Raw genomic sequence first — 22130 nt, 5'->3', positions numbered from 1 at the left:
AGGTAGAATAGAAACAAGTCACCAATTCTGCATTTATCACCCACTCCTGGTTTTGGCTCCCACTCCTGAGAAAATACTGACCGAATACTGAACAAATACTGATAGTAGGGCAGTGGCCATGAAGCTAAACTCGAGCTCTCAAACTTACCAAACACAGATACATCAAAATCCTTTTGCTGCTCTCCAGCTGCATTAAGTGCCACACATGTATATTTCCCGGAATCTCCGACCTGTGCAGTTGTTAATGTGAGCACCCTGCCGCCTGAAGTAATCTGTGACAAAAGAGATTTCAGTACATTGAACTAGTAAATGGGTTGTCTGGGCAAAAAGCTCCCCAGGAACTTGAAACTGTAAAAAATAACAAACTACTGTACTTATAGGCACCTACTGGCACCCACATGGATCCAGTGCAGGGCGCTCAGTGGTCTGGAGTAGAACAGGAAGAGGAAAAAGTAACGTTCCAGCAGGACTGTTGTGGCCTGTGATTAGCTGCAGCGATCAGGTGACTTGAGCAGTGCATCATCAGAAAAACATTTTATGATGCGTGTTCACATCACCTGAACACTGAAGCCAATCAAAGGCAGCAGCGGGCCCACTGCTGGTAGAAAGGGGATGTCTCTCCTCTTCCTGCGTAAGCGCAGACCACGTACCGACCTCCGATTGATCCAGGTGGGTACTATTTTTTTCAGCTCCAAGCTCCTCGGGAACTTTTCTTTTTGACTAAACAACAACTTTAAGGGTAAAAAAAATCCAAAAACCAGTAATGAATAAATGATAACATGTATGCATGGGAATAAACATTGGGCTGGACTGTGAGGGTCATCATACTGAGTGGGGGGGGTAGGCTGTGGGGGCCATCATACTGAGTGGGGGGCTGTGGGTACCATCATATTGAGTGGGGCCCATCATACTAAGTGAGGCCATAATACTGAGTGGGGATGTGGTTGCCATCATACTGAGTGGGAGGTGGGCTGTAGGGACCATCATACTGATTTTGGAATGGAACATCATACTGACTGGGTGCCTTTATATTGAGTGGGGGCCACCATACTGAATGAGGGCTATGGGAGCCATCATACTGGGTGGAGGACTATGAGAGCCATCATAGTTAGTAAGGCAATGTGGGAGCATCATATGGGGGGGCTATCGTGTCTGTGTAGGGGGCTGTGGGGACTATGATACAGTGTGGGGTGGGGGGGCTGTGGTGTATCATATTGAGGGGGTGGTGATCATACTGAATTGGAGCTATGGTGGCATCATACTGATTGGGGGCCGTCATATTGAGTGGGGGCTGTGGGGACAATGGTGCTATGCGAGAAACTGTGGAGGTGTCAGACTGTGTGGGGGCCATCATACTATGTGATGGCCCCATACAAACTCTGTAATGGCCATTAAAGGGGTTTTGTGGGTGAGAGCACTAAGGAGCTTCAATAGAAGCACAATCACTGTATACTTGTTAAGATATTTGTCTTTCTCTCTGTTTATAAAAGTTGGGAGATATGACTCTTACTCTGCTGAACATAATATACATGTATATATACAGTTGTGCTCAAAAGTTTACATACACCAGCAGAATTTTTCCTTTCTTGTCCTGGTTTCAAAGAATATGAATGATAACAAGAAAACTTTTTCTCCACTCATGGTTATTGGTTGGGTGAAGCCAAAAACATCCAAATGACCGTGATCAAAAGTTCACATACCCTGGTGATTTTGGCCTGACAACATGCACAGAATTTAATACACATGTGTTTGAATGGCTACTAAAGGTAACATCCTCACCTGTGACCTGTTTGCTTGTAATCAGTGTGTGTGTGTAGCACCCTGAGGATTCGGCTGCTACAGGGGTATTGCACCTCAACCCAGAGGTGTGATATTCCACTCCCGGGTAAGGAAGGAGTGTGAAACTGAGCTCGGTAGGCTGCATGCACTACACACATCCCATTTCCGAGGAGCAGACCGACGGTACTCCCACTTAGAAATGTGCAGGTACGACCGAGTCTGTTCCTGGCTGGAGTGGGAGGGGGGTGGTACATCCCAAGTAGTGTAGGGGCAGATAGGGGGAGCAGCCTGGGTAAAGATAGGAGCTCATTGGGTGCTGGTCACCTGAGCTCACACATAGAGGGTGTATATAAGGTGGGCACCAACTAAGAACAGGGTCAGTTGCAGAGACAAAGTCAGCGAGCGGAGGAGAAGAGAGACCCAGAGTGAGAGAGGAGAAAGAGAGACCCAGAGGGGGAAACAGAAGAAAAGGACTCCAAGAACCCAACTTAAATCCCCGGGTGAAGAGTCGGCACAGGGTACCGGAACCCAAGCTGGTGGGGGCAAAAACACTCCCCAGCCAGAGACCGGAGACCGTGGGCAGCGTTTGCCACGGTCACCCACCACATCCACCACGAAGGCATACCACGAGGAGGGTCAGGGAGCCCAAGGCCAAGGGTCTCCCAACAGAAGGCCCGAGGGAGCTGGACCTGGGTGGATCAATAGTGGGGACGGCCAGAGAAAGGACAGAAGGAGAGCTCAGGGTCACGCTCCGGACTTATTTGGGGGTTGGCTGGATCCAGAACCTGGTGGACGCAGCACGGCTCGGGAGGTCACTCGAAGCTAGAGTGACCGGAACATCAGCAGTGAGTAAACATCCTAAACTGCATAACCCGACTCTGTCTCTGATTGCCGTCTACACTGCTTCACCACAACTCCCATCCTCTGCACCTGATCCCCCTGAGGCTATACCCCACCCGTTGGGGGTTATATCACCAAAGCTGCACCTACACCACCAGCCTCAGCGGACCCTGCTGCAGCGGCGGCCACAGTGACCGCAATACAACGGGTGGCGTAGTCGACATTAAGAACTTAGTAACATCTGTAGGACTGCCACATACAACTGAGTTTGACACCCTGGGCACGGACCGGGTCACAGCCACTCGGAAGACTACAACCCCCATCTGATCCGGCTCCGGATATTCCCCCTAAAGAATATGGCCCAGGGGGCGCGTCAACTTTGGCGTAGTCGGCAGGATTACGTGCCCGCAACACCCGGGTACTGCGTGCCTGAAGGAAAGTGCAAGTTTACCTCAAGAAGAAGTCTCCTGCCGGTTCCGGAGGGTCCCCGCCATCGGACCCCATCACCAGTCGATTCCCGCCGGTTGTCCGCCATTAACAACTTTTTCCCGCCATCTGCAGAGTTTCCCGCCACTGGGAAGCGATTCCCGCCATTTCCAAAGGTTTCCCGCCTTGTCAGAGCGGACGCCATTATGGGCGTGCCAGAGGGTGGTGAGAGGCCACCTCCCATCGTGGGCCAGGACCGAAAATGGCGCCAAAAGTGGAAACCGCCCCCACCAACAGAGACTGTGATGCTAGAGGTGTCTGTCAGCGTGAAAGAACCGCCCCTGGAGCTGACAGTCACCCAGTGGCCCCGGGACCGCCCTCGAAGTGGGAGGAGACGAAAGAAAAGAACGAAGATGGGTGCCGCCTGGAGCAGTCTGGAGCGAGCGCACCCGGAGGCAGGAAGCCTGGAGAAGAGTAGCAGAGAAGCTCACCCGGAGATGGCGAGAGAGCAGAGCAGCACCGGCCCGCTGGCCAGGAGCCTGCTGGAAGAAGAGCAGAGCAGCACCGACCCGTTGGTCAGGAGCCTGCTGGAAACCACGACCCCACTAGGCCTAGTGGAGGTCCTTGCACAGCTCCCCCAAGACCGGGAGTGTGCACAGACTGCCCTGGAGGGCCTCGCACGGAGGATGGCCCGGGTACAGCGAGAGACATTGGCGGAGTGGAGCCGAGAGATGGCCCAGCAAACCAAGACCCGGAGCACGCCAGCCAAGATGAGGACACAGACCGCCTCTGAGGATGGCGCGGGAGGACCCAAGGAGACGGCGCCGAGAAGGGAGCCGAACGCATGGAGGCAGGTAAAGGGGACGTCTATACCCCAAACCGGGACACCGCTTACCTGCCCCAGCTCCCCGTCGCAGAGCCCGAAAGTCCCCCTGCTGTGCCCGAAAACGCCATGTCACCGACGCAGACTAGGCCCCAACCGGAAGCCGCCGCCGCGACCCCTGTGACGCCATGCGCACCGACCCCGAGCGTGGCAAAACAGGAAGTAACACCAGCCTGGTCGCAGGGCCTAGAATTTCCGGGCGTCGCATCACCAACAGCGCCCCCTACCTCCGCGGAGCCTCCGGCCTGGCCGCAAGGCCAGGTAGCCCAGGGCGCCGCCGTCCTAACGGTGCCCTTCACCTTCCAGGTGCCCCAGGCCTGGCCGTGCAAAAAAGCTGAGTGAGTTTCTGGGATCCAGACAGACTCTTGCATCTTTCATCCAGCCATTGACGTTTCTGGATTGTGAGTGGGGAAAGCAAAAGAATTGTCAACGGATCTATGGGAAAAGGTAGCTGACCTGTATAACACAGGAAAGGGATACAAAAAAATATCCAAGGAATTGATGATGCCAGTCAGCAGCGTTCAAACTGTGATTAACAAATGGAAAATCAGGTGTTCTGTAAAAACCAAACCACGGTCAGGTAGACCAACAAAGATTTCGGCCACAACTGCCAGGAAAATTGTTTGGGATGCAAAGAAATACCCACAAATAACATCAGCTGAAATTCAGGACTCTCTGAAAACTAGCGGTGTGGCTGTTTCAAGATGCACAATAAGGAGGCACTTGAAGAAAAATGGGCTCAATGGTCGAGTCGCCAGAAGAAAGCCATTAGTGCACAAATGCCACAAAGTATCTCGCCTACAATACACCAAACAGCACAGAGACAAGCCTCAAAACATCTGGAACAAGGTAATTTGGAGTGATGAGACCAAAATTGAACATTTTGGCCACAACCATAAACGTTACATTTGGAGAGAGGTCAACAAGGCCTATGATGAAAGGAACACCATTCCTACAGTAAAGCACAGAGGTGGATTGCTGATGTTTTGGGGATGTGTGAGCTACAGCTACAAAGACACAGGAAACTTGGCAAAAGTTGAAGGAAAGATGAGTGCAGCACGTTATCAGCAAATACTGGAGGCAAATTTGCACTCATCAGACCAGAAGCTACGCATGGGACATACTTGGACTTTCCAACATGACAAGGATCCAAAACACAAGGCCAAGTCGACCTGTCGTTGGCTACAGCAGAACAAAGTGCAGGTTCTGAAGTGGCCATCTCAATCTCCTGACCGCAATATCATTGAGACACTCTGGGGAGATCTCAAGTGCGCAGTTCATGCTGGATAGCTCAGAAATTTACAGAAACTGGAGGCTTTTTGCCAAGAACAATGGGCAGCTTTACCATCTGAGAAAATAAAGAACCTCATCCACAGCCACCACAAAAGACATCAAGCTGTCATTGATGTTAGAGGGGGCAATACACGGCATTAAGAACTGGGGTATGTGAACTTTTGATCAGGGTCATTTGGATATTTTTGGTTGTCATTAAGATTTAAAAAGAGAAAACACCGTAGTTTGACAATAAATGGCTTTACCCAACCAATAACCATGAGTGGAGAAAAAGTTTTTTTGTTATCATTCATATTCTCTGAAACAAGGCCAAGAAAGGAAAAACTTTGCTGGGGTATGTAAACTTTTGAGCACAACTGTGTATATATATACACATATATATATATATACACACACACACACACACACACACACACACACACACACATATACATATACATATACATATACATATACATATACATATACATATACATATACATATACATATACATATACATATACATATATATATATATATATATATATATATATATATATAATGTGTATATATACACATATATACAGCTCTGGCAAAAATTAAGAGACCACTACACAGTTTTCTAAAAATCACCAGCTACATGTCTGACAGCCATTCCATTCCAGTGTCAGTTGAATTCCAACCAAAGTACATCTCATTCTACTTAATGAGCTTCTGATTAGGTAATCACCCGAACCGAATCTTATGTAACGACGGAAAGTATAAAAAACACTGCTGTGGTCTTCACAATCCTCTTCCAATAGGACAAGCTGGATGGCAAAACAAGTGCTAGGAATAGCCCAAAAGTAATTTGAATGAAAAAATAACTTCTAACCATGCCAAAGGAGTTGAAAAGAAAAGTCTTGAGTGAGGAAAAGAAGGGCTCAATTCTGGCTATACTAGCAGAGTGATACAGTGAGCATCATGTTGCCTCCATCCTTAAAATGTAGAAGACGGCAGTCCATTACAACAAGGTCAAGCAGCAGACATTGGGGATAACAAAGCTACAGACCGGCAGAGGGCGAAAGCGACTCTCCACTGACCGAGATGACCGGCATCTTATTCTAATGTCACTCAGCAACCGCAGGATGACATCAAGTGACCTACAAAAGGAATGGCAAATGGCAGCTGGGTTGAAGTGCACGGCAAGAACAGTTCGTAACAGGCTCCTAGAGGCAGGCCTCAAGTCATGTAAAGCTAGAAAAAAGCCTTTCATCAATGAGAATCAAAGGAGAGCCAGGCTGAAGTTTGCCAAATACCATAAGGATTGGACCATAGAGGACTGGAGTAAGGTAATCTTCTCTGATGAGTCTAATTTTCAGCTTTGCCCAACACCTGGTCATCTAATGGTTAGACGGAGACATGGCGAGGCATACAAGCCACAGTGTCTTGCACCCACTGTGAAATTTGGTGGAGGATTGGTGATGATCTGGAGATGCTTCAGCAAGGCTGGAATTGGGCAGGTTAATCTTTGTAAAGGACGTATGATTCAAGCCGCATACAAGGTTATCCTTGAAAAACACTTGCTTCCTTCTGCTCAGGCAATGTTCCCCAACTCTGAGAACTGTTTATTCCAGCAGGACAATGCCCCATGCCACACAGCTAGGTCAATGAATGTGTGGATGAAGGAGCACCACATCAAGACCCTGTCATGGCCGACCCAATCTCCAGACCTGAACCCCATTGGAAACCTCTGGAATGTAATCAAGAGGAAGATGGATAGTCACAAGCCATCAAACAAAGTAGAACTGCTTACATTTTTGTACCAGGAGTGGCATAAAGTCACCCAAAAACAGTGTGAAAGACTGGTGGAATGCAGCCTAGACACATGAAAGCTGTGATTAAAAATCATGGTTATTCCACCAAATATGGATTTCTGAACTCTTCCCGAAACATAAGTATTGTTGTTTCTAAGTGAATAAGAACTTGTTTTTTTTGCATTATTTGAGTTCTGAAAGCACTGTTTCTTTTTTATTATTTTGACTATTTCTCATTTGCTGCAATGAACATACAAAATTTTTAGCTTTGAATTTCGGAGACATGGCAGTAATTTATAGAATAAAACAACAATGTACATTTTACTTAAAAATATACCTATAAATAGAAAAATTGGAGAATATGAAAATTTTGCAGTGGTCTCTTAATTTTTGCCAGAGCTGTATATGTATATATGTATATATATATATATATATATATATATATATATATATATATATATATATATATATATATATATATATATATATATATATATATATATATATATATATATACAGTACAGACCAAAAGTTTGGACACACCTTCTCGTTTAGAGATTTTTCTGTATTTTCATGACTTTGAAAATTGTACATTCACACTGAAGGCATCAAAACTATGAATTAACACATGTGGAATTATATATTTAACAAAAAAGTGTGAAACAGCTGAAAATATGTCTTATATTCTAGGTTCTTCAAAGTAGCCACCTTTTGCTTTGATGACAGCTTTTCACACTCTTGGCATTCTCTTGATGAGCTTCAAGAGGTAATCACCGGAAATGGTTTTCACTTCACAGGTGTGCCCTGTAAGGTTTAATAAGTGGGATTTCTTGCCTTATAAATGGGGTTGGGACCATCAGTTGTGTTGTGCAGAAGACAGGTGGATACACAGCTTATAGTCCTACTGAATAGACTGTTAGCTGCTTTTTTCTTTCCATAATACAAATTCTAAGTAAAGAAAAACGAGTGGCCATCATTACTTTAACAAATGAAGGTCAGTCAGTCTGAAAAATTGGGCAAACTTTGAATGTGTCCCCAAGTGCAGTTGCAAAAGCCATCAAGCGCTACAAAGAAACTGGCTCACATGAGGACCGCCCCAGGAAAGGAAGACCAAGAGTCACCTCTGTTTCTGAGGATAAGTTTCTCTGAGTCACCAGCCTCCGAAATCGCAGGTTAACAGCAGCTCAGATTAGAGACCAGGTCAATGCCACACAGAGTTCTAGCAGCAGACACATCTCTTCAACAACTGTTAAGAGGAGACTTTGTGCAGCAGGCCTTCATGGTAAAATAGCTGCTAAGAAACCACTGCTAAGGACAGGCAACAAGCAGAAGAGACAAGTTTGGGCTAAAGAACACAAGGAATGGACATTAGACCTGTGGAAATCTGTGCTTTAGTCTGATGAGTCCAAATTTGAGATCTTTGGTTTCAACCACCGTGTCTTTGTGCGACGCAGAAAAGATGAATGGATGGACTCTACATGCCTGGTTCCCACCATGAAGCATGGAGGAGGAGGTGTGATGGTGTGGGGGGGCTTTGCTGGTAACACTGTTGGGGATTTATTCAAAATTGAAGGCATACTGAACCAGCATGGCTACTACAGCATCTTTCAGCGGCATGCTATTCCATCCGGTTTGCGTTTAGCTGGACCATCATTTATTTTTAAACAGGACAATGACCCCAAACACACCTCCAGGCTGTGTAAGGTCTATTTGACCAAGAAGGAGAGTGATGGGGTGCTACGCCAGATGACCTGGCCTCCACAGTCACCAGACCTGAACCCAATCGAGATGGTTTGGGGTGAGCTGGACCGCAGAGTGAAGGCAAAAGGGCCAACAAGTGCTAAGCATCTCTGGGAACTCCTTCAAGATTGTTGGAAGACCATTTCCGGTGACTACCTCTTGAATCTCATCAAGAGAATGCCAAGAGTGTGCAAAGCAGTCATCAAAGCAAAAGGTGGCTACTTTGAAGAACCTAGAATATAAGACATATTTTCAGTTGTTTCACACTTTTTTGTTAAGTATATAATTCCACATGTGTTAATTCATAGTTTTGATGCCTTCGGTGTGAATGTACAATTTTCAAAGTCATGAAAATACAGAAAAATCTTTAAATGAGAAGGTGTGTCCAAACTTTTGGTCTGTACTGTACATACAATGCTGAAAATAAGTATTTGATACACAGACGTTTTTGCAAGTTTTCCCATCTACAAAGAATGGAGAAATCTGTAATTTTTATCGTAGGTATACTTCACCTGTGAGAGACAGAATCTAAAAAAATCCACATAATCACACTATATGATTTTTAAATAATTAAATTAACTTTTATTGCACGAAATAAGTGTTTGATCACCTACCAACCAGCAAGAATTCTGGCTCTCACAGACCTGTTAAAGAAAAACTAAGAAGCCCTCCAACTCTACACTCATTAATTGTATTAATTGCACCTGTTTAAACTCACTACCTATATAAAAGACACTATAGTGTAACATTCCTGGCGGCATGCTTGCATGGTGCACCACCTCCCACCATGCAAGACCGCAATCTTACCTGTCAGTCCATGCTGTACTCTTTGTTTCAGTTCCTGCTGTATCCATGTCTCTTGTCTTATTGCTTAGGGCGTCGGCGCGGCTCTCTGCTTGTTTCTTATAGCTACCGTGTGCACAGTCCTAATGCGTCCCCAGCCTATTGCTGTGAGTCACTGGATACTTAAACCCCCTCCACCCAGTAGGAGGTGCCTGAGCAACACTTTCACTCAGTTTGTCTTTTTCAACTGAGGTGCCAGGTCCTGTCCTGACTCTAGTCTGTCTGCCACCCTGGGGGCTGAGTATCCAGGGCCTTTTCCTGTACATGTGACTTCTAGTCTGTTTCTGCCACCCTGGGGGCCGAGTACCCAGGGCCGCTACCTGTATCTCTGACTTCTAGTCTGTTTCCGCCACACTGGGGGCTGAGTTCCCAGGCTCGTTCCTGTAGCTTATTCCTGGTTCAGTTCCTGTCTGAACAGAGTCCCAGCCCGTTACTTGTTTCTCTCTATGTCCGTACCTTCCCTTTGCCTGCAGTGTCTGAACTTGCACCTAACTCCAACTCGTTGTCTCTGTACTTCTGTTTGTGAGTTTTGTGTCCACTCGCTACTTCATTGTAAGTACCTTGTGTGTATCTGGTTCTGCTTGTCCCCTTTCCCTGCCTCCATATCTACCTCCTGTGTTTTAACCATCTTCCTGTATTTTCCAGTCTGTTCCATGTGAACAGAGCCCTGTCCTGTTTGCCTTCACTCTCTGCTCTGCTTGTTCACTGCTCCGGCGGTTCGCTTGTTTGCCGCACCTGCGGTTTTGCTCTGCTCTGCTTGTTCTACCGCATCTGCGGGTTTTGCTCTGCTCTGCTTGTCTACCGCATCTGCGGGTTTTGCTCTGCTCTGCTTGTCTACCACATCTGCGGGTTTTGCCCTGCTCAGCTTGTCTACCGCATCTGCGGGTTTTGCTCTGCTCAGCTTGTCTACCGCATCTGCGGGTTTTGCTCTGCTCAGCTTGTCTACCGCATCTGCGGGCTTTGCTCTGCTCTGCTTGTCTACCGCATCTGCGGGTTTTGCTCTGCTCTGCTTGTCTACCGCATCTGCGGGTTTTGCTCTGCTCAGCTTGTCTACCACATCTGCGGGTTTTGCCCTGCTCAGCTTGTCTACCGCATCTGCGGGTTTTGCTCTGCTCAGCTTGTCTACCGCATCTGTGGGTTTTGCTCTGCTCTGCTTGTCTACCGCATCTGCAGGTTTTACTCTGCTTTGCTTGTCTACCGCATCTGCGGGTTTTGCTCTTCTCAGCTTGTCTACCGCATCTGCGGGTTTTGCTCTGCTCAGCTTGTCTACCGCATCTGCGGGTTTTGCTCTGCTCAGCTTGTCTACCGCATCTGCGGGTTTTGCTCTGCTCAGCTTGTCTACTGCATCTACGGGTTTTGCTCTGCTCTGCATCGTCTACTGCACCTGCGGCTCTGTTCCTGTGTCCCAGTCTGTACAGGTCCCTATCCTGCCTGCGTTTCTACCTGCCAGTACCCACCTCTTTGCATGTCAGTCGTGCCTGCCTGTGCCCACCTGTCTGCACGCCAGCCGTGCCTGCCAGTGCCCACCTGTCTGCATACCAGCTGTGCCTGTCAATATTCACCGGTCTGCATACCAACCGTGTTTGCCAGTACCCACCTGTCTACATGCCAGTCTAACCTGCCTGTTCCTGCATTCCCCGGTGTGGGTCAACAGCTGTGACCGGGGTCTGACCTGGAGTAGCACCTGGTCCCTCTGCTCGGTTCTTCCTTGGTTCACGGAGTCGACTGAGCCGCCGTGGGACCTTGGTCAGATCAGGTTGATACTTAGTTACGCCCCTCCAGGCACTCCTCTGTTCATGGTACAGTGGGATCACTAATCACGCTCACGCCATTCAGTCCGGGCGCGAGCGTAACACATAGCCTAGACCAAAGCGCTGTCTAAGGACACCAGGGACAAAAAAATTGTAGACTAGCACAAGGCTGGAATGGGCTACAGGACAATTAGCAAGCAGATTTGTCAGAAGGCAATAACTGTTGGTACAATTATTAGAAAATGGAAGAAACACAAGATGACTGTCAATCTTCCTCGGTCTGTGGCTCCATGCAGGTCTCCCCTCTTGGGGTAAATATAATTCTAAGAATGTTCAGAAATCAGTCCAGAACTACCTGGGAGGACCTGGTCAATGACCTTAAGAAAGCTGGGAACCCAGTCTCAAACATTACCATTAGTAACACACTATGCCGTCATGGATTAAAATCCTGCAGGGCATGCAAGATCACCCTGCTCACACAAGCATATGTCCAGGCCCATTTGAAGTTTGCTAATGACCATCTGGATGAACCAGAGGAGGCATGGAAGAAGGTCATGTGGTCAGATGAGACCAAAATAAAACGTTTTGGTATCAACTCCCCTCGCCGTGTTTGGAGGAAGAAAAAGGATGAGTACAGCCACAAGAACATCTTCCCAACCATAAAGCATGGTGGGGGAAACGTCATACCTTGGGGGTGCTTTTCTGCAAAGGGGACAGGATGACTGCACCGTATTGAAAGGAGGATGGACGGGGTCATGTAGCTCAAGATTTTGGTCAACAACCTCTTTCCCTAATTAAGAGCATTGAAGGTGGATCATGGCTGGGTCTTCCAGAATGACAATGACCCAAAACACACAGCCAGGGTAACTAAGGAGTGGCTCCGTAAGAAGCATTTCAAGGGCCTGGCGTGGCCTAGCCAGTCTCCAGACCTGAACCCAATAGAAAATCTTTGGAGGAAGCTGAGACTCAATATTGCTCAGCAACAGCCCCGAAATCTGAAAGATCTGGAGAAGATCGGTATGGAAGACTGGGCTAAAATCCCTGCTGAAATGTGTGCAAACTTGGTCAAGAACTACAGGAAACGTCTGACCTCTGTAATTGAAAACATAGGTTTCTGTACCAAATATTAAGTTCTGTTTTTCTATTGTATCAAATACAATGCAAATTAATTAGGTAAAAATCATACAATGTGATTTTCTGTATTTTTTTTCAAGATTCTGTCTCTCACAGTTGAAGTGTACCTATGATAAATATTACAGACCTCTTCATTCTTTGTAGGTGGGAAAACGTGCACAATCGGCAGAGTATCAAATACTTATTTTCCCAACTGCATGTATATATGTGTATATTTATTTATTTTATTTTTTTTGGAGGATAGGTGAGATTTTTTTTTTTCATTTTTATTTCACCTCTCTGTTGTGGAGATGTTAGCAATCAAGGCATTTGGACCCTCTTTCTGCTGCGTTGCTGCCTGCTTATAATTGGGCAACAATAAATAGGGGAAAGAGGTACACGCCCACTGAAAACTATCTGATTACATCCACTTAGGCTTAACAAAAATTAACTCATTAAGTGCCAAATACTTTGATTGCTAATATCTCTGCAATAGAGGCGAAATAAAAATAAAAAACTTTTATTCTGCACTGGAGCCATCACATTATTATCATTTATTTATATAGCGCCATTGATTCCATGGTGCTGTTCATAAGAAGGGGTACATACCAAATACAGATATCACTTACAGTAAACGAACTTACAATGATAGACTGGTACAGAGGGATCAGATCCAATTCAACTTGAAAAATATTGTGACAAGTCCTCCATAAGGGGTTAGGTTTTAGTTGAAATATTTACAGATTTAACCATTCTGAGCCCATGCCGTATATTTATTTTATTTTTCTGACTGAGAATTCCAGTCTGAAAGAATCTATATTTTCACATAGTATTAAATTGGACCTGTCACTTGCCTTAAATATGTATTTTTTTTTACCTGTTGTAATTCTGCCATTCTCCTGAATCTGACATAGATTTTCTTTTGTTTTTTTGGGCCTGTCTTCCCTATATGGCCCTCAACTCTTCTGTACGAGAGTTTTCTTGAGGACCATACCATACAAAAAACAGATTTATATTCAAGAACGGAGAGGTGTAGAAAGAAAAAATAAACAATGCCAGATTCAGGAGAACAGCACAATTTAAACCTGGTAAAACATGACAAATGTATGGCAAATTTTAAATGTAAACACAAATAACTGTAAGGTATTATCTTAACGTTTAGCACAAATTATTATAAATGGGTATATTTGGCTTCTTTGGTTAGTCTACATAAATAGATAGATAGATAGATAGATAGATAGATAGATAGATAGATAGATAGATATGGGATATATAGATAGATAGATATCCAGAAAAAATGGAGGCAGAACACAAAGAATGAAAAAATATCTAATTTATTAGCCCATGTGGCTATGGCAACATTTCGGTCCAATATTGTGGACCTTTCTCAAGCTTGAGAAAGGTCCACAGTATTGGACCGAAACGTTGCCACAGCCACATGGGCTAATTGTTATGATCTGCAACATTAACTAAGGAAAATAGGGGAAAGCTATCCCTACAGTAAGACTAAGCTGAATCCCTACAATGTAGCGGGCTGCCTGTTCCTAGCGAACAGACCTGCCTTAGTCCTCGGCTAGTTTGAACGTAGACCTATAGCATAAAGGGAGGGGTCCCTTAAAGAACTAAGGACTGGGACAAAAATGAGACACCTCCTAAACAGAGAACTTGTTCAGAACAAAAAAACAAACTGACAAAATTGGTACTAGAGGTCCCAGAAGGACCAAGTGAACTGGCAGAGAAATGCACAGAAGCACCTGGCTGGAGAAACAGTCAAACACTGAAGTCCAGCACAGCCAAATGGGCGGAGCTGGAATATAAAGGCAGATGGTCACGTGACTGCAAAACACAAGATGGAAAAAACAAACAGGAGGGTTCTAACAGTACCCCCTCTTTTATGAGGATCCTCCAGATCCTCCAGGCCCAGGCCTATCCAGAAACCTCTTGTGGAAAGCTTTAACAAGCGTAGGAGCAGAGACAACATCCGTCCTTACCCAGGAGTTGTCTTCGGGACCGAAACCCTTCCAGGAGACGAGATACTGTAATCTCCCTCTATGCCATCTAGAATTCAAGATACGAGAAATGTCATATTCGCCGTCTTCCACCACAGGAGGAACTGTGACAGTGGCATCCCTATCAGATACATCAGCCTTTTTCAACAAGGAAACATGAAGCACAGGATTAATCTTCCAGGAAGTAGGGACATCCAACCTAACAGTAGACGGATTAACAACCTGAAGCACTTTAAATGGACCCACAAACTTTTGACACAGTTTTTTAGAGGGAATCCTCAACCGCAGGTTCTTCGAGGACAACCAAACCATGTCACCCACAGTAAACAAAACCTCCTTACGTTTCCTGTCAAAATACTTCTTGGACTTCTTGTTAGTCTCTTGATGGTTACAACGTACATTAGTCCAAACTCTCTCCAAATCACCGGAAAAATTCTCCCCTTCCAGCACCGCCGACCCCAATTTGGAGAACGAACCAAAAGACGGATGTCTCCCAGTGCAACAAAAAAAAAAGAGAACACCCAGCAGAGGAGGATGTATGATTGTTAAGAGCAAATTCTGCGAGAGGCAGAAACTCAGACCACACCTCTTGATTGTCCGCCACAAAACAACGCAAAAACTGTTCAACTTCCTGGTTCTTTCTTTCAGTCTGTCCATTAGACTCAGGATGATAACCAGACGAAAATGACAAATGGACTCCCAACCTGTCACAAAAAGCACGCCAAAAGCGAGCCACAAACTGAGGTCCTCTATCAGTTACAATATCCATGGAAAAGCCATGGAGCTTGACAATCTCCTTAACAAACACCTTAGCGAGTGTCTTGGCGCAGGGCAACTTAATGAATGGAACCAAATGACACATCTTATTAAAACGGTCCACGACCACCCAGATCACAGTAAAACCCTCGAACACCGGAAGATCAGTAATAAAATCCATTGTGAGATGCGTCCAAGGTGCACTAGGAACCTCCAGAGGGCAAAGAAACCCCGCAGCAGGAGTATGTGAAGTCTTTGACCTAGCACACACAATACACTGATGCACACACTTGATGACCTCCCTCTGCCATCCCGGCCACCAAAAACTGCAACTGATAAGTCTTTTAGTCTCCGAAATTCCTGGATGACCTGCCAACCGAAACTCATGACACTCCACAAACAAATCTCTCCTAAAGGCTCTAGGCACGAACAACCTCCCATGGGGACTGTTAGATGGAGCATCATCTTGAGCTTTCAGAATCCCATTCTCCAAAACGGAGTCCAATGCCGCCACCACAACTCCTTTCTGTAAAAAGCTCTCCTCCTCGGCACCGACCATAGGAGAGAAGCTGCGAGATAAAGCATCGGCTTTAGCATTCTTAGTACCAGGGATATAGGTAACAGAAAAATGAAACCGAGAAAAAAAAAGTGCCCACCTAGCTTGACGGGCATTCAAGCGCTTGGCAGCATCCAGATAGATCAAATTCTTATGATCTGTGAAAACCTGAATAGGAAATCTAGCTCCTTCCAAAAAATGACGCCAATGTTCAAACGCGAGTTCAATAGCCAGCAACTCCCCATTTCCAACATCATCATTCAGTTCGGTTTCCAAAAATTTTTTCAAAAAGAAGGCACACGGATGTACTCCACCCTTGTTCTCCTGAGACAAAACTGCTCCGACCCCACAAATGAAGCATCGACCTCGACAAAAAAGACTTGGTCTCATCAGGCTGCATAAGGATAGGGGAAGAACTGAACCTCTCTTTGAGATACTCAAACGCTTCAATGGCCTCAGTAGTCCACTGGGCCGTATTCGCACCTTTCCTGGTGAGATCGGTTAGAGGTTTAACAATTACAGAAAAATTCTTAATGAATTTCCTGTAATAATTGGCAAAACCCAAAAATCTCTGTATAGATTTCAAACCAATAGGCCTAGGCCATTCCTGCACAGCCTGAACCTTCACCGGGTCCATCTCAAATCCCTCGCTGGAGACAATGTAGCCCAAAAAACAAATTTTCTGCACAGCAAACTTACATTTCTCCAGCTTAGCAAAGAGTGAATTATCACTCAATAACTGCAAAACTTCACGTACACTCTGCCAATAGGACTCTAGATCTGGTGAATAAATCAAAATGTCATCCAAATACACAACCACATTCTTACCAATCAAAGGTCTCAGGATGTCATTAATAAGGTTCTGAAAAAATTCAGGTGCATTGGTAAGACCAAAAGGCATCACCAGATTCTCAAAATGACCTACCGGAGTGTTAAAAGCAGTTTTCCATTCATCACCCTCCTTCACTTGTAACAAATTGTATGCCCCCCGGAGATCAATTTTAGAGAACCACTTGGCCCCCACTAACTGGTTAAACAAGTCAGGAATTAATGGCAATGGGTATGAATTGCGTACGGTAATCTTATTAATTTCACGAAAATCCAGACATGGATGTAAACCCCCATCCTTTTTTTGTAACAAAGAAAAATCCAACTGCCACAGGCGACTTAGAAGGTCTAATGTGACCAGCAGCCAGGCTAGTCTGTATGTATTCCTCCAAGGCCTTTCTTTCAGGGATAGTCAGATTAAACAAGCGACTCTTGGGAAGAGTAGCTCCCGGAACAAACTCAATGGTGCAATCATAATCCCTATGAGGAGGTAAAACTTGCGACTCCTCCTCCGAAAAAACCCTCCAAAAATCTTGAATAGGTACAGGTAATTCCACTTTTTCCACAGCTGCAATGCGGCCATTACAACATTTATCATAGCACTTCGGACTCCAAGACTTAAGCACATTAGTAGACCAGTCCAGTAAAGGATTGTGCAGTTTTAACAAAGGCAATCCTAGAACAACCGGAGAGGGTAAATTATCTAAAACAACCAAGTCCAAAATATCTTGGTGAACTCCATTGATAGTGAGGGGAAATGCAGCAACCTTGTGAGTAATACATTTCAAGGGAGTGTTATCAATTGCAATCACAGAAATAGGAGATGACAAAGGATTGGATTTCAATTTAAGGTTTTCCAAAAACCCTTTATCAATCACATTAAGTGTTGAACCACAATCCACAAATACCTGAAATTCAATCAAATCTCCCTGCAAAGTAGTACTCCCAGAAAGAAATACTCCTGCAGAGAGTAAACAACCTATAGGTGTAGCATCGGCGTCTCTGCCTCCTGCCCGGCAGAGACGCTGTCCCCCTTACCGCCGCGGTCCTGCTCCGGCGTCTTCTGGCCTCCCTGCAGCTGCTGCTGGTGCACGCAGCATCCCCGGCTCTGTGCTTAGGGCGCACGCACGCTCGCTTCCTCCCTCTTAAAGGGGCCGTGCGCTTCGTCCTAAAAAGTCCCCGGCCAATGGCCGGAGGACTTCCCCTATAAAAGGCACCTCCTCCAATATGGAGGTGCCCGTGCAAGGTTGTAGCCTTGTGTATTAATCTCTGCTTCAACCCTCAGGTCCCTTTGCCTGCCTGTCTACGAGCCTAGTCTGCCAGTCTACTCCTGACTATACGTCCAGCCCGACAGTCTGCTTACAGCTCTGCCTGCCAGTCTGTCTATGGGCTTGGCCAGTCCGCTTATCCGGAGTCTTCACCTGCTACCTGTCTCCGCCAGCCAAGGACACTCTCCAGCCGGATGGTCTGCCTACGGTCAGCTCGCCAGTCTGTCTATGGGCTAGGCTAGCCTGCCTACTTGGAGAACTTGCCTGTTACCTAGAGGCTCCTGTCCGTCACTTGCCTTGACTACCTGACAGCCTACCTAGAGGCTCCTGCCCGTCACTAGCCGCGCCTGCCTGACAGCCTACCTAGAGGCTCCTGCCAGTCACTTGCCGTGACCACCTGACAGCCTACCTAGAGGCTCCTGCCCATCACTTGCTGTGCCTGCCTGACAGCCTACCTAGAGGCTCCTGCCCGTCACTTGCCGAGCCTGCCTGACTGCCTACCTAGAGGCTCCTGCCTGTTACCTGCCGTGCCTACCTGTCAGCCTACCTGGAGGCTCCTGCTTGTTACCAGCCGTGTCTGTCAGTCCGTCTGTCCGGACCACCCGTCAGCCTGCTTGCCGTGCTCATCTGCTGTACCGGTCAGTCCTTGCCATCTGACCCGTGGGAGTCACCTGCTCTCTTACAAGGTCGTCCCCAGAGTAGCACCTGGTCCCTCTGCTCGGTCCCTCCCTGGTCACGGAGTCGATTAAGCCGCTGTACGACCCTGGTCGGTCCGAGTTGATACCTAGTTACGCCCCTCTGGGTCCCTCCTTGCACCGCAGCACAGAGGTTCCACCACCCGGATCCGTAACAATAGGGGCGTAACAGACTTTTTTTTTTCTTTACTTAAACAAAGCTCACAATACTTAATCAAATGGTCAGCTTTACCACAATAAAGACACAATCCCTCGGTGAACCTCCGGTCTCTTTCCTGAGAGCGGAGTGACATCACCCCAACCTCCATCGGTTCTCCACCATATGAGCAGATTTTCTGGGGACTAGGAACTGACATTACAGGAGTCTTTACCTCACTCGGCCTGCACTTCAGACTCCTGTCCACACAAACAGCTAATTGCATCGCATCCTGCAGAGTCTCAGGTGCAGGGAATGCAATTAGCAGATCCTTAACCCTTTCACTCAGGCCAGCAAGAAATAAACATTTCAGCGCATGATCATTCCATTTTACTTCTGAGGCCCATCTCCTGAAGTGTGTGCAAAAATTTTCAACATCATCTGACCCCTGATTCAAACGCCTGAGTTCTGCTACAGCAGATGAGATTCGATCAGGATCGTCATATAATAGCACCATAGCAGAAAAAGATTCTTTCAGCAGACCTTAAACACGGATCATTAGGTTGGAGAGAAAAGGCCCACCCCTGTGGTTCATTGTGCAAAAGTGACATAATAAAACCAATGCGCTGTGATTCATTCCCAGAGGACCTTGGTCTCAAATGAAAATATAACAAACAAGCATTTTTGAAGGAAAAAAAATCTTGCTGTTTACCATAAAAAACATCAGGCAGTCCTACCTTGGGTTCGACAAAATGCGCTCCAGGACAGCTACTCACGTGTTGCTGAAGCTCAGCCACCTTCAGAGACAATCCCTGCAGACATTGAGCTAAATCCTGGATGGAAACCATACTGATCCCCGAATTTCTTTCCTTTTAGTTTTTTGGGCTGGAGTTACTGTTATGATCTACAACATGAACTAAGGAAAGATAGAGGAAAGCTATCCCTACATTAAGACTAAGCTGAATCCCTATGATGTAGCGGGCTGCCTGTTCCTAGCGAACAGACCCACCTTAGTCCTCGGCTAGTCTGAACGGAGACCTATAGCATAAAAGGAGGGGTCCCTAAAAGAACTAAGGACTGGGACAAAAATCGGACACCTCCTAAACAAAGAAGTTGTTGCAGAACACAAAAAGACAAACTGACAAAAAGGTACTAGAGGTCCCAGAAGGACCAAGCGAACTGACAGAGAAAGGCACAGAAGCACCTGGCTAGAGAAACAGTCAAACACTGAAGTCCAGCACAGCCAAAGGGCGGAGCTGGAATATAAAGGCAGATGGTCACGTGACCGCAAAACACAGGATGGAAAAAACAAACAGGAGGGTTCTAACACTAATAAATTAGATATTTTTCATTCTCTGTGTGCTGCCTCCATTTTTTCTGGATACTCATAGGTCTGGTATGTACCTGGGTGGCTCAGCACCTCCTGCTACAATTTTTTGTGCAACTTTTGTTTTTGTTTTTTTATAGATAGATAGATGGATAGATGGATAAACAGATAGACAGACAGAGACTGTAGAATGTAATTACGTACCTGAATTCCACCACTGAAACTGGAGACGGGTCTGCCATCTTTTAGCCATGTTAAACCGGGTGTTGGAAAACCAGTAGCTTCACATTCTAGTCTCACAGGATTGTTGATGATCACACTCATATGTTCATCAGACCCAAAAATGAATGGTGGAACTGTAAATAAATATAGCTATGCTGGTGAATAATATGATAATTACACCCAGTTATTAACAATGGATGTATTCATAAAATGCATCTGCTGCTGAAATATTCCATACTGCCTACAAGGAATTTTACCCTGTCGACCTACTAACCTATTACCGACCTATTACTCTGTAGTACAACAGTGGAAAATGGGAAATACTCTGAATCCTTGCATTATTACAAAATACTCCCACAGCTGGATGAATCAATTTGTGCATCATGATACTCCTTATGTACAGCACCATGAAATCAATGACCCTATATAAATAATAACAACAATACTCTGTTCAATCTATATTAAAATATTCAGATATTTTCATGGTTTTAAAGTGAAATTTTACTTTAGGACCAGGAGCTCCAGATAAAGCCCAAGGCCCCTGGGTTATAAAAGCTTTTGCGACAGAAAAATGGGGTCAAAATTTTGAACAGTGGCAAAATTTTTGCTCAACTTGAAGTTGATTAAAAAACATTGCCGCTTTTGGCGTTTTCATGCCAAATTTGCCTCGCTCTGCCAAAACAAATAGAGCTGGGGCTGGATGGGGATGTGACGTCACTGCTCATCTAATTCGTGACATGGTGTGGCGTGCTTCATGCCAGAAGCCTTACTCTAGTCACTGACTAGAGTAAGATTTGTGGTGAGGTACAGGGAGAGACACACCACTTGTCAGATGCACCTGATTCATTAAGAGATGTTCGCCTCTTAATCAATCAGAAGCGTCTGACTCCACCACCGCCTCATATAGACCAGTGTGCAAATCGCTGGTGTTGATGAATCAGGGCCAAAGTGCTTTACTTCAGCATCAGTTTATATATGAACCCCCAGCTATGACTAATGTGAGACATACTTACCATGTATCTGCAGCACATATGTCAGATCCGCTGATCCTGCTATGCTGCTTGCTAGACATCTGTAAACTCCAGCATCAAATGGTTGTGCCCTTGGTATCTGTAGTATTTGCCCTCTGTCTGCCATGATAACTGATGGCTCGTCGGTGACTATGATAGGCTGGTTATCCTTTAACCAGGTGACAACTTTAATATCATACAAAGCAAAAAAATAGCATCTTTTTTTAATAATCTCTACACAAACCATTCATTTTCAGCTTAGTTGTATAATGTTTGGAATTCATGGGGTTGATCTTATCTATATGTACACATAAATCATAGATTTATTTAGGGAGTTGTCCACACTACCTACAAATATATCAATACTGATTGCCAGGTATGAAACATCAGAGGACTCTCATAGCGACTCATATAACGATCAACTCGGAAAAGTACTTGTAGGGTTTTTCCCTTCTTGGACATTAATGTCATATCTACAAGATAGGCTATAAATGTCAAAGATATGGGTTGTACTGTTCCTATCCAAATCTATTTTGAGAACAGGACCGCACCATGCATGCCTACCTCTCTTCACTTCTATGGAAGTTCCAGAACTTGGAGAGCAAGCATGCTCAGCAATTTCAGTACTCTTTTACAAATGAATGGAGAGAGCCAAAGCATGCTGTGCCACGTCTTCATTCCTGGCGATGCATAATGGGCCCTCTTCTGTAGCTACATATGGGTCTATCAGACATATTGGGCATAGCGTGTGAATTTGCTATAAATGTTCCAGATAGGACAAATGTTTTAACTTAGCTGCAGTGGCTAGTTCTGATAGTTTCATTGTAAATATATAGAATAGTTTTGATCAGAATGTAAAAAATCTACATACAGGCTGCT

General features: G+C 45.5%; 1 protein-coding gene across 3 annotated transcripts in view; it reads right to left on the bottom strand.

The window, feature by feature from the left end:
* Nucleotides 1-22130, bottom strand: part of HMCN1 (hemicentin 1) — a 924522-nt gene that overhangs the window by 483403 nt on the left and 418989 nt on the right. For all 3 annotated transcript variants that reach the window (XM_073642974.1, XM_073642975.1, XM_073642976.1), the window contains exons 38-40: nt 21255-21437; nt 20224-20375; nt 149-272 (exon numbers count right to left, since the gene is read on the bottom strand). In XM_073642974.1, coding sequence (XP_073499075.1) covers nt 149-272; nt 20224-20375; nt 21255-21437 — 459 coding nt within the window. The remainder of the gene's footprint in view (nt 1-148; nt 273-20223; nt 20376-21254; nt 21438-22130) is intronic.

This window comes from Phyllobates terribilis, unplaced genomic scaffold, assembly GCF_046119375.1.
Source record: "Phyllobates terribilis strain yellow unplaced genomic scaffold, ASM4611937v1 Scaffold_8__6_contigs__length_399053987, whole genome shotgun sequence".
NCBI lineage: Eukaryota > Metazoa > Chordata > Amphibia > Anura > Dendrobatidae > Phyllobates > Phyllobates terribilis.
The sequence above is the reverse complement of the archived record's forward strand: the minus strand, read 5'-3'. Positions and strand labels throughout refer to the sequence as shown.